Source organism: Nannospalax galili, unplaced genomic scaffold, assembly GCF_000622305.1.
Source record: "Nannospalax galili isolate Female #2095 unplaced genomic scaffold, S.galili_v1.0 scaffold983, whole genome shotgun sequence".
Classification (NCBI taxonomy): domain Eukaryota; kingdom Metazoa; phylum Chordata; class Mammalia; order Rodentia; family Spalacidae; genus Nannospalax; species Nannospalax galili.
In genome coordinates this window covers 187076-199608 of record NW_008350255.1, presented here as the reverse complement: position 1 = coordinate 199608, position 12533 = coordinate 187076, and the positions used below count along the sequence as shown (strand labels likewise).

The 12533-nt window shown below is 41.5% G+C and overlaps 1 protein-coding gene across 1 annotated transcript in view; it reads right to left on the bottom strand.

Annotated features, from left to right (window-relative positions):
- Window positions 1–12533, bottom strand: part of Itk (IL2 inducible T cell kinase) — a 70869-nt gene that overhangs the window by 15916 nt on the left and 42420 nt on the right. Inside the window, exons 8-9 of the mRNA XM_008847382.3 lie at window positions 7666–7720; window positions 1485–1567 (exon numbers count right to left, since the gene is read on the bottom strand). Coding sequence (XP_008845604.1) covers window positions 1485–1567; window positions 7666–7720 — 138 coding nt within the window. The remainder of the gene's footprint in view (window positions 1–1484; window positions 1568–7665; window positions 7721–12533) is intronic.

The window sequence follows — 12533 nt, the reverse complement described above, 5'->3', positions numbered from 1 at the left end:
AGGAGGCGGGGGGGGGATGGGGGAGGGCAGTGGACAGGCACAAGCAGGAACAACTTCCTTGTACATGTATGAAAGTGTCGCAGTGAAAACCATTGCACTGTATGCCAAAGAAAAAAAGCAAATAAATGAATAAAAAAATCCTGAAAAAAAATTATCCCTATTTTGTTTTATAAATATATTTTAATAAATTCACGCTAAGATATAACTACATTTATTGTTGCTATTTTATAATAAACTAATTCATTTTAGTAATACACATGCTTGCATAGGGCATGAAAACAGAAAGGGGAGTACGTAAGGGGAGGGAGGCGTCTGCAAGAGGAGGATGGGGAACAAGGTTGGGTGATGAGAAAGAAAAAGACAGGAAGAGTGTGGCTTAAATATATATACATACATCACATATGAAGGAAAGAATGGACCATTAGGAGAGCAGAAGGGGGCTGGTGTGGGGAAGAGGAGGTAAGGGGGGCTATGAGCAAAGGACAATGATGTACGTGTATGAAAATGTCATAGGGAAACCCATCATTTTCAATGCTAATGAAATTCATTAAAAATCTGTTTGAGAACAAGAGGAAAATTATTTTTCTGCTCTCTGAATTCTTACAAGTTTACTCATTGCCAAGTTGCTAAGTTCTTACTCATTTTCAAAATGCTTTTGATTTATTTTTATTTTATGTGTATGAGTGTTTTGCCTGTGTCTATGTGAGACACGTGCATGCAATGCCCACAGTGGTCACGAGAGGGCATTGGATCTCCTGGAACTGGAGTTATGGATGGTTGCTAGCCATGTGGGTGCTGGAAACCGAACCCAGGCCCTCTGAAAGAGCAACCAGTGTTCTTAACTGCTAAGCCATCTCTCTAGACCCCTTATTTATTTTCTAATTAGAAGTGACCTCAAGAGCCTTTCAACATCTTTTAACAGAGAAGGAGAGTGAGGTTCAGGGACAAATGGTGCATAGTTGTGGCCTTGCTGGCTGCTTGGTTGGAACATAAGGGCCTGGAGGTTTCAGCCTGCTGGTTTACACCTTACTGTTTTCTATGTGAACCAAGCCTGGCGCATTGGCTTTTAGGACTCCTTAGGACTGGAAATTTTCTGCCAGGTTTCTGACGCATAGTTAGGGCTCAAGAAATAGTATCAGCAGAGTCACACCTGGAATTAATTTTCTACTCTAGGTGAAAATACATTTTCTGTTACTCTGTATATTAAATGATGTACTCACCAAATACAGGGCAAGTATCTGATGTCTTTAGAGCTCTGCCATCAGGCCTAACCATAGCCAAGAAGAAGATCTAGTGTCCAGCCAGTCCTGTCTCTCCAGTTGTGCCCTTGACCTCTCTGGCCTCTACTTTTGCAGCAGGGCCAGGGGAAGCCATGTCACCACTAGTGAGGCTCTGCCTATGGCATGGATGGACCTCACTGTGTGTAATATGTCACCAGAAGCAGCCTTCTCTACTCTGCTGAGCTGAGTGAGAATCATCCGTACCTTATGATGGCCTTGGTAAACACAGAGACTGTGTATGTCCCGGGTGTCCTGGAATCTCGGACCATGAAAGCTCCTTCTTTTCCCTGGATTTGGTAGAAAGAGTGGAAGGTTAGTGATCTCAAAAGTCAGGTTTTTGACCCTGGTTCTCCTTTTTGCTTGTGGAAGGAGAAAGCGTTACGTGGCACAGAACAGATTTTCAGTAATAATGGCCATCATTTCAACTATACAGTCAACAGTCATTTCCTGGGGTCCTACATGGATCAGGGACTGTCCTAGTACTGACATTGGTCATGAATGAAAACAGACAGATACAGACCCTCACCTTTACAGTTCAGCACGCATCAGACTCACCACAATGCTGCGGTCTAGACATCATTATCCTCTATGACAACAAAGACACTTAGTGCCAGAACTTAAGTGGCTTTCCCATGGCCTGCAGCTAGTGAGCAGTAGAGTTGGGCCTTGAACTTTGGTCCTTGAGCAAAGCCCATGACCTCTCCTGCTCCATGATGCTCCATTCAACAGACACTACAACCTCTTCTCCATCCCCCACAGGGCCCAAGACTTATCCTGGAAGTTCCATGAGTTCCTGAATGGGTCTGTATGTCTCAGTCTCTTCCCACAGTTCTAATTTCACTGAGGGCCAGAAGAAGGAAAAACAGAAAGTTCCCAGTCTCAGGAGGGAGCTGGGGAGAAGGGAAAGCCAGGAGAGTGCACCTCTCTCCCTGTTGACAGTTTCCTCAGCATCCAGGGGTGGATGTGCCAGTTCATCCATTCCTGGTGAGAACTGTAAATCTGAATTCTGATTTAAGAACTGTGTCCTTAACTCTTCTTCTTCTTGGCTGTCAACATTGCAAAGCTTGTCAATTATGATTTATTTCAAACAGACACTGTAAGGGCCATAAGTGAAAGTCTGACAGGGTCTTGCACACATTTACATATATGGGGAAAAGTATTTACTGTACAGAATAACAGAAGTCCCTCCAACCTCCAGTCACAAAGGAGGAAGTTTTTGCATGTACACACAAACACACAGACACACACACACACACACACACACACACACACACTACATGCAGGAAGCCACATTGAAATGCATTCCAATAAGATTATGACTCTATAGATTTGCCTATAGTAGATATTTTCTGTAAATGGAATCATAATGTGTGGTTCTCTGCCAGGGACTTCTTTCACTTAGAATATTGCTTCCAAGGACCCTCTAGGTGGTCACATGTATCAGGACTTCACTCCTTGTGGCTGAGGGACATTCCACTGTACGGACAGACTACATTTGCTAATCCATTCATCATCTAGGAGCCGCCTTTGGACTGCTGTGAGTAGAGACTTTATGTCTGCCTGGATTCTTTCACTCTGCTTGCTGTTTATGGTATTTATTTACACACTGCAGGTAGAGTAGCTTGTTTTTAGCTCTTCCCCTTTTGCCAAAAAATGTAGCTTTTGCTCTAAATCATTGAGATGTGATGGGTTAAACTCGAGACAGGAAGAAACAGACCTCGTGCAAAGGCAGATTTTATCTGATTATGTCATTTGTTCTAAAGGGGAAGAAACATAGAAACCAAAAAGACCAGGCGCCCACAAACTGTCTGTGAAGAGGGGAGTGCAAACATCTCCTCCACCCAATTAATATCTTACTGGCTTTGTTGGTGTTATTTTTTCAAAGAGGTCATTGCTTTTCCGAAAAAAAAAAAAAATTTAGTTGTAATTACAGCAGCGCTCAGCTGTTATAAAGAGGAAGTACTCAAACATTGGGAAAGGAGACTGTCAACTCTTTGGAATATGGAAGGCTCTGTTTCCCTGAAACATGCTCTTTCTCCACTCTAGCTGCTGTGAGTGGCACTTGGTGAGAGCTACAGGAACTCTTATTGGGGGCTGAGGCAGCTAAGAGTTCTGAGGAAGGCAAGACAGCAGCATGTGCCTTACCGCACACTTCCTGCAAGGAGCTGAGAGGGGGCCTCAGCCACCGATAGTGACTTGGGGGCACATGCACAATGCTGCTGGGGGGCCCTCAGTTCCTCCGAGCATACTCAGGTCTTGGTTTGCTTTTCATTACTCCACTTAGAAAAATAAAGAGGCAACAACAGTAGGTAAGAAACCCCAACCCCACATAAGGAAATATTTGCAGCTGATGGTAGCTGAGAGAGGGGCAGTCAGTCTCTTTCAAAGATATTACTCTTGGCAGTTTAACCAGGCTCCAGCGGTTGGTCCCACCCTGAAGGACATTTAGGAACATTAGACTCCATAGATTCCCCTCCCTCCATGTGTGTGTTTGTGTGTGTGTTTGAAGCATATCTGCTATAGTACATGGATCCACTTTCTGGATGTGGCCCCAGTTTTTTGCCTTCAATACAGAGGCAAACCAGATGCTCTTTAAAGGGAATTCTAGGGTAATTGCCCATAATATTGTGAATTCCAGATGTTTCCTAGTTAAATGTATGAATGCCAATTTTCTCATCTGTAAAATGTCCTACAAGGCTGTTGGGAGAGTCGAGTAATGTCCATAGAACGTTTTTGGAACACAAGCCCAGGACATGGACTATTAGGGTTATTATTACCAATTACCCTATGGAGTAGCATGTGTTGAAGCATGAATTACATTGCTTGTCTTCGTCTGAGACATGCTGTCTGGGCTGAGAGTATATGTCTCAGCTGGGTGTGGTGATGCACACATTTAATCCCAGCGCTTGGGAGGCATCTCTGACATATATATATATATATATATATATATATATATATATCCAGCTTTCATTCTGCAGGTGGCTCTTTTCTAGAAACAAACTCATTATTAAGTCAATATTGCATCTTTGATGACATCTTGAAATCACAGAGGTATGATAAACTGATGTCTTAGGTTAGGCTCTTGTGTAAAGCTTGGGTCACCCAATGTGTGAGATGCTGCTGGGTACACTGAGTTAGTTAAAGAATATCTGCTCACGGCCAGGCCTGGTGGCACACGCCTTTAATCCCAGCACTCGGGAGGCAGAGGCAGGTGGATCTCTGTGAGTTCAAGGCCAGCCTGGTCTACATAATGAGTTCCAGGACAGCTGGAGCTACGGGGAGACCCTGTCTCAAAAAGAGCACCCCCCAAAAAAGAGTATCTGCTCACAGGAACTTACCATCTATCTCCATGGGCTAAGACAGAGGACAAATTGCTGAGATTGACAGCAAAGGATAGACAGAGTCCTTGGAGAAATAACATTACACTACCAGCTAAAAGGTGATAAAATCACATCCCACAGCTAGGTAGAAGGAAAGATCCTTAGAGGAGGCAACATTTGAAGAATTAACAGAACATGGAGGAGATTCTTTTCAATGTTTGTAAACTAATTTAAGTCATATAATCACTTGGGAGCCCCCTGAAGACATGTTGATTGGATAGGTCTAGAATACAAGAGCTTGTGTTTTTAAAGTTGCCCCAGTGACACTCAGGACCAGCCAGGTTCTTACATATAGGTATTGATTTAAACATACTTAATTATTTAATGCATTCATTCATGCAATGATTTTTTTTGGATAACTACTTTGTGCTAAATACAGTTTGGGGTACCTAGGTATAATGGGGAGAAGAAAAACTGGAAAAATATACAGACAGACAGACAGGCAGACAGAGGTATGTATTCTACAAGCTTTAGTTAGTAACAGAAAAAGAACTCAATCCCTCTTTTAAGAGTTATATACTTATCCTGAATCTATCACTCTAGCATCCAGCCTTGGAAGACAAAAGAAAAATGAGGAGGAACCCAATAGAGGGATGCTTTTGGAAGCCCTTGTCAAGAAATTCCAATGGACTGTCATATGAACATTTGAAAATTGCTTTGTTCTGACTTTTTTCTAGTTCCCTGTCTAGAACTTGTAATGCTAACTACTCTTGCCTTTACTTCTCCTTCACATCTATTCACGATTCAAAGACTTTCTTTTCCTTCTCAAGATAAGAGGTATGCAATTTGGGAGTCTTTTAGATATATCCACTGAAGGGGTACTCCAATTGCCTCACCCTGCATCCCTGGTCAGCATGGAAGAAGCCAGAGTGGTCTGCATCCTGATTCCCCACTGGCAATTTGGGTAACCTCTTCAGAGGACGGTGTGATAATAGGAGGTAGGAATTGGCTAAGTAGTTAGGGTAAAAAGACCCCAAAGAAAAATGGCCAGTTTCTTTCTTGGCTAAAACTCACAATGTCCTTGGGCCTCTTAGCAACGTACTCTGTTCCAAAGGCCAAAAATGTCAAAAATATTTGGGAGCTTTTATCTAATCCTTAAAATATTTTAGGGTTACCTCTTCAGAAGGGGGGAATGTTAGAGTAGCCAAAAGCCCCATTAAAAAAAGTCAAAGAAGAAAAAAAAATAATGTTATTCAGTGAGTAAATTAAATGAAAAGTATGATTAATACACATCATAAAGCTGAATTGTCAGTCTTAACAAGACCAACTGTTTGCTGTCTACAAGAAATGCACTTTAAACACAAAGACATAAATAAATTAAGGAAAAAGGATGGAAAAAAAAAAGAGTTGCATACTTGTTGGATAAGAAAAGTAAATACACACACCTTTAATCCCAGCCCTCAGGAGACAGAGGCAGTTGGCCACACTGGTTCACATTGTGACTTCCAGGTGGGCTGTGACTAGGGAGACCCTGCCACAAAAACAATCAACAACAACGACAAAAAACTAAAAAGAAAACTAAATACACCTGAGAAACAACACAACTATTGAGTCCAACAGCACATAAGAAAACAAAATGCAAGAAAATGTCATTGCTTTCTAACTGTCCAGAGTCCAGCTGACAGAGACCACCTGAAGCTTGCCCTTGGAAGCACCTAAGGAGGAAGAGCAGATTTGGTAAAGGAATTCAAATTATCAGCAAGGAAGACTGTCAACAGCCTGAGTAAGCAAAATATATTTCAATGTCTCAAAAGAACTGCTGAACAGTAAGAATCACTTTCAGGTAGTCATTGATGTGGGCTATTTAAATGGCTCCATAGATTTTATTAATGATATGATGGAACATAATGAAAATGTCCTTGCTTAAGCACAGCATAATTAGGGGTCTTAATTCTGTGCTCCTCATAATTAGTTATTACATGAGTTTTACTATGTTTTCCAACAACAGAGGCAGAGGGGTCAGGAGACAAGCTGGTTACATATGCATCGTAACCCCTACTTAAAATACAGATTCCAGAGAATTACATTTAAATTATGTGGTGTATGTGTGCATGTGTGTGGGTGTGTGCATGCATACACACATACCATGCTGCTCATGTGAAGGCCAGAAGGCAACTTGTAGGAGTCATTTTCTTCTTCCGTCATTTGGGCTTGAACTTAGGTCATCAGGCTTTGCAGCAAGTATCTTTACCTGCCGAGCCATCCCAATGGCTCCTGAGAATATGTATTTATAAGCATCTCACAGCAGTTGAAATATGTAGTCTATTGGGAACCACAGGAGATCATTACATGCTGAGAACCAAGGAGAAACAAGAACACAAGAAGCTCAGCTCCTTCGCCTCCATGTACACTTTCTCAGTTCCTTTGATCTTGGCTTCCCTTACCCTGGCCTCTAACTCCTTAGAGGGTGTCATAGTTCCCAGTGGGTTCCCAGTGTCATGGCTGTGACTGACTGTGTGCACAGGGCCAGGAGTACACAGGCAGCCTCCATGTCCTCACTGACAACAGGGTCCCAGGAGGAAGAAGTGAAGTCTCATAGTCACACACTGAGTTGATGTCAGAATGAGATCAGAACTGGGTACCCGTCCCATCACACATATGATGCTTTCTCTCTTTTTACCCCTCTTGCCCTTAAACCTGAGATCTCTGGGGGAGGTCAGTCCCGCTGCCACACTGCATGGCTTCAGAGAAGATGCTGTAGATGAAAAATTATCTTCCTTTAAATCATAGCTCCTTCAGGCAGAATCTGACCCCTGACTTAGGCAGAGAAGCCCTGAGGCTGCCCAGGGTCAAGCTCACTGTGGTGCAATACTAACATGGAGCCCAGGGCCCTTGCAGGTTTCCTTTCCTGTGTTTTCGATTCCTGAAAATTCTCAGAATATTGTCATCAGACATGAAAGCCATTGTTAATCCAACATATGAATCCACCACATTGGTATAAATCATAGTATGGTTGGAAACGGCACAATTTGTTTTAAGTCATTAGACAGCTTAAGGAGACTTACTGTGTCCAAGAGAAGTTTTTCAGCTTTGTCTCGGCTGATGCTTTTATTGTACCACCTGGAAGCAGAAAAAGTCACGTGTCACTGGCAGTTTTGAGAAACTCAACAGTAAAAGACAATACTAGAAAATCATGTGTTTGCCTTCTGCCTCTACCAGTGCTTTCAAACTCAAAACAGAGCTGTGATCCATTTCCAGGTAGTAAGGTGTTTACTTACTTGGAGAGAAAAAGAATGAAAAAAAGTTGGCATAATACTCATAATTGTTGAAGCTGGGTTTCAGGGCATTCATTACATTACTGTCTACTTTTGTGCAAGTTGGAAATTTTCCATGATTCTGTTTTAGAAAAAATTTCCCATCTCCATTTCATGAGTCAGGGGGTGGCCGTAAGTGGGAGGGTGTTAAGCAGCTCTAAAACAGTTAACACCAATTTGCAAGTTTAGCAAACATCCTTTTTGAAGTAGTTGCCATGTTTTTCTCTTAAGACTGGTCTTCCAGATCTTTTGAAAAGTATTTTCATAACTGTTGTATCTGATGAAAGTAACATTATAATACATGGTCAGACTAGGAAAGGTTTTTAGAAATTTTTTTCAATATCATTACAATGTTTGAGCCATATCCTGACCACTGTAATTACTTACTAGATAAGAGACAGTAGAATGACTATCAGCTGATAATTAATTTTGGAAATGAATAAATCCAGGAGAAATTCTAAGTGGTGAAGAAAGAGCACGTTCTAAACATATTTGACTACTTGAGAACGGCGATATGTAAGAGAATCGGGATTCCCTTGAGCTTTTTGAATGTGGTATGACAGAACCGACTGTGTACCTCCACAGCCCCCAGAGCTGAGCTGAGGATGGCAGACATGCTTCATCTCGTGCAAACTCGAGCACATAGCAGTGGCTTCTAGCTGTGCATCTGAAGCTTGAAGCAAGTCTGGGTTCACTGGATAATTGTGTCCTAGAGTAAGGCTTGCTTGAGTTTAGTGAACAGGGAGTCAAGAGGGGGATGCCAGGATGTGTCACGTTTTGTCTGCCGTGGTCCTGTCTGATCCTTTGGTTGACAAAGAAGGGGTTAGAACTCAGTGAGGTGCACTAGCCTCTCAGTAGTTTTGTTGTCTGTGATTTCAGTTGCCCATAGTCAACCAGTAGTCCAAAAGTACTAAATGAAAATTCTAGAAATAAACAATTCATATGCTTTAAATTGTGTACTGTTCTGAGCAGTGGGATGAAATCTCACACTGTCCGGCTCTGTTCCACCTAGGACATGAATCACCACCTGGATATCCACTCTGTAGCATCACTACAGCATTCCATCACCTATTAGTCACTTAGTAGCCATGTGGATTACCAGATAGACTGCCACATATTGCTGTGTCTGTGTTCAAGTAACCCCTATTTTACTTAAAATGCCGCAAAGTACAAGAATAGCCATGATAGCCATTTTTATCCCAGTGTATTGTTATAGCCATTCTATTTCATTATTAGTTATTAGTTATCTCTTACTATATCTAATTTAAAGTAAACTTTTCCATAGCCTGCACAGATGGGGAAAAGCACAGTGTGCACTGGGTTCAGAACTATCAGTTTCAGACATGTACTATATGACATCTCCACGAACAATAGAATATTACTGTGACTTGTCCAAGGTCATGCCTCCAAACCAAGGCAGGATACCTGAATCCAGGAAAATTACCAACGCAAGATGATGTTACTATGGTACATCTTTGAGTTCTTATGCAAAACTCACCTGAAAGTAATCAAAATTAAGTTCAAGAATAAAAAAGCTCTTGTGCAGCTATCTATATATGAACTATATGAATGTTTGTTTATGCCATTTTCTAGCTTGGATTCCACAACCCAGAAAATGCACGCTGGCAATGAATGAATGGTATAGATATGACCTGTTCTAGTTTGTTTCTCGATTGCTGTGACAAAACACTTCAACCACTACCAACTTGGGGAGGAAAGGGTTTATTTGTCTTCCATCTCCCGGTTCACAGTTCATCAGGTAGAAACTTCTGGGCAGGAACCTGGAGGCAGGAGCTGGAGCACAGGCCATGGAGGAATGCTGCTTACTGGCTTGCTCCCCTGGCCCCTGCTTGGCCTGCTTTCTTATGCAACACAGGCCCACGTGCCCAGGGGTGGCACCACCCATAGTGGGCTGGGCCCTCCCACATCACTCAACAGTCAAGAAGATGCCCCTCAGACATGGCCACAGGCCAGTCCTATGGAGGAAATTCCCCAGTTGAGGCTCCCTCAACCCATGTGTGTCAAGTTGACACTAAAGGTATCCGGCACATGGCACATACCAATTGTTCTGTTTGTATGTTGTATTTTTTCATGACTTAAAATTCCCTTAGGTCAGGAATATACAATGTTATTTGCCCCAGGGTTCCAACTTTCCCTATTGTCTTTCATTTTGTTGACGCTTTTAATTCACTTCCTGAATCATAAATAGTTATTCCAATTAAATGCCAAAACAAAACACAACTAGTTAGCCAAGTGGTCATTTGAAATAAATGTCCATTTTTTTCTTTTCTCTCCAAAGGTGTTGACTATAAAAAAGAATTTTCTTTTTTTCAGTTAAGCACATGTCATTCGGGTAAGCAAACATTCCTGGAAATGAGGAATCATCTCTCAATCCAGGGAAAGGCTACTAACACTTGATCAGAATGTTGAGGGAGACTCTTAAGAAAAAGAGCATTTCTCTCAGAATCGACTCAAATTCCAGCAATAAGTACACTGACCACCTTGAACTCGCAGGAACCCTAACAAGGTGCAACAAGGCCTCATTATCTTACATTCTGCTCTGATATATTTTTTTATTTCATGAGTACATAAAATTAAAAAAAAAATTCTGGGTCAACAAGATGTTTTGGTGACTAAAGCACTTGCTGAGCCATCCTGAGGACCCAAGTTCAAGCCCCAGGACTTAAAGGTGAAGGACAGAACCAACTTGACAAAGTCGTCCTCTGATCTCCACACACCCATCATGTCACACACTCACACCCACAGTCTAACACACAATCACGCATGCACACACACAACAATAAAGTTTAAAAAATCATTTCATATTTGTAGAAAAGCCATAAAATAGTATAAAGGAATGCCCACAGACCCTTCACCTAGATGAACCAGTGGCTAAAAGTTTATTCTAAACATATGAGTAGGCATATTTAAAGTATTTATTACTGTGTGTGCATGATGTGTGTGGGAGGGGCTCACATGTGAAGGACAGAGGACAACTATGTGGCAATAGTCTCTCCTTTCACCTTCATGTGAGCTCCATGGCTTGAACTTAGGTCATCAGGCTTGTACAGCAAGCCCATTACCTGCTGAGCCATCTCATAGCACTGGTATATACTTTTCCTGAACTACTTGAGAATTGACTTTTACTCCTAAAATACTGTTTATTTCCATGAATTTTAACATCTATTCAATACTTTGTCTAATTGTAGTCCTGACAAAAATTTTTATCAGTTTCTCTAATACATGTTGGTAATATAATATTTTCATGGTTCCAGGTCTAATCCAGGATCACCTGTGCATTTAGGTACCATATCTCTTTAGTTTCCTTTAACATAGATCAATTTCTTGGCCTTTTGTGGCTTCCATACTTAATTTTAAAAAATATTATAGGCTACTTATTTGATAGAATATTCCTTAATTTGGATTGTTGGTTTATTCTCATGACTAAAATAACATGTATATGCTTTCAGAAAGGAGTAACAGATAATATTTGGGATCCATACTGGTATATTAATCATAAGATCAGGTCTACCAGTTGTCTCCATTTTGTAGTTACAACTGATTTATGAAAGAATAACTTTGAACCTGTAAGCACACTGCATCATCACATTTTACTCCCTGTTTGTGACATTCACTGACAAATTTTGCTTGAATTGATACTTTGAGTTACAAACAGTGATTTTCAAGCTTATCATCATTTTTGCATCCATTAGTTAGCATTAACTTTGTTTTATTTAGTTACTTATCTATTAATTTATTTCTTATAGATCATTATTTTGCTCAATGAGTCCACTACTACCCTTACCTATTTTGATACTCAAATTGTTCCAATTTGGTCAGTGGGAGTTTTTTAATTTTACTTCCATGCCTGTTTGATGTGATTACACCATTAAAAAGAACTTGTTTTTTGGTTCACTTTGTTTTTTGTTTTTGAGACAGGGTGTTTTTGAGACAAGGTCTCACTGTATAGCCCTGGCTGGCCTGGAGTTTGCTATGTTGACCACACTGGCCTTGAACTCACAGAGATCAGCCTGCCTCTGCCACCTGAGTGCTGGGATTAAAGACATGGGCTATCAAGCCCAGTTTTTTAAAAATATTTTTTTTTCTTTTTGAGACAGGCTCTCCTTGTAGCCCCAGCTGTCCTGGAACTCACTATGTAGACCAGGCTGGCGTTGAACTCACAAAGATCTGCCTGCCTCTGCCTCCCAAGTGCTGGGATTAAAGGCATGCACCACCACGCCTGGCAAAAATAATTTTTTAAAATTACTTTTTAAAATTTTCTAGTTGTGGGAGACCATGCTGCCTGGCAGCCCTCCCTGCCCCCCAGGGCAAGCATCCTCCGGAGAACTTGCTGATCAGTCCTCCCTGCCCCCTAAGATAAGCAACCTTTCTGATGACTCAAGATAAGCCTGAACAAGCACACCAATTTCCTTAGCCTGCAACCAGACCATGGCACCAGGTCCCCTCATCCTAAGGGACATTCATTAACCCGTTGAGACAACACCTTCCCTCCCTCTTCCCCAGCTAACTTCCCGCTTCAGCCCGTATAAGAATCCCCATGGAAAAATAAACTTTGGCAGCTTGATCAGAGTTCTTTGTCTTGCTGTCATTCTTCGTGC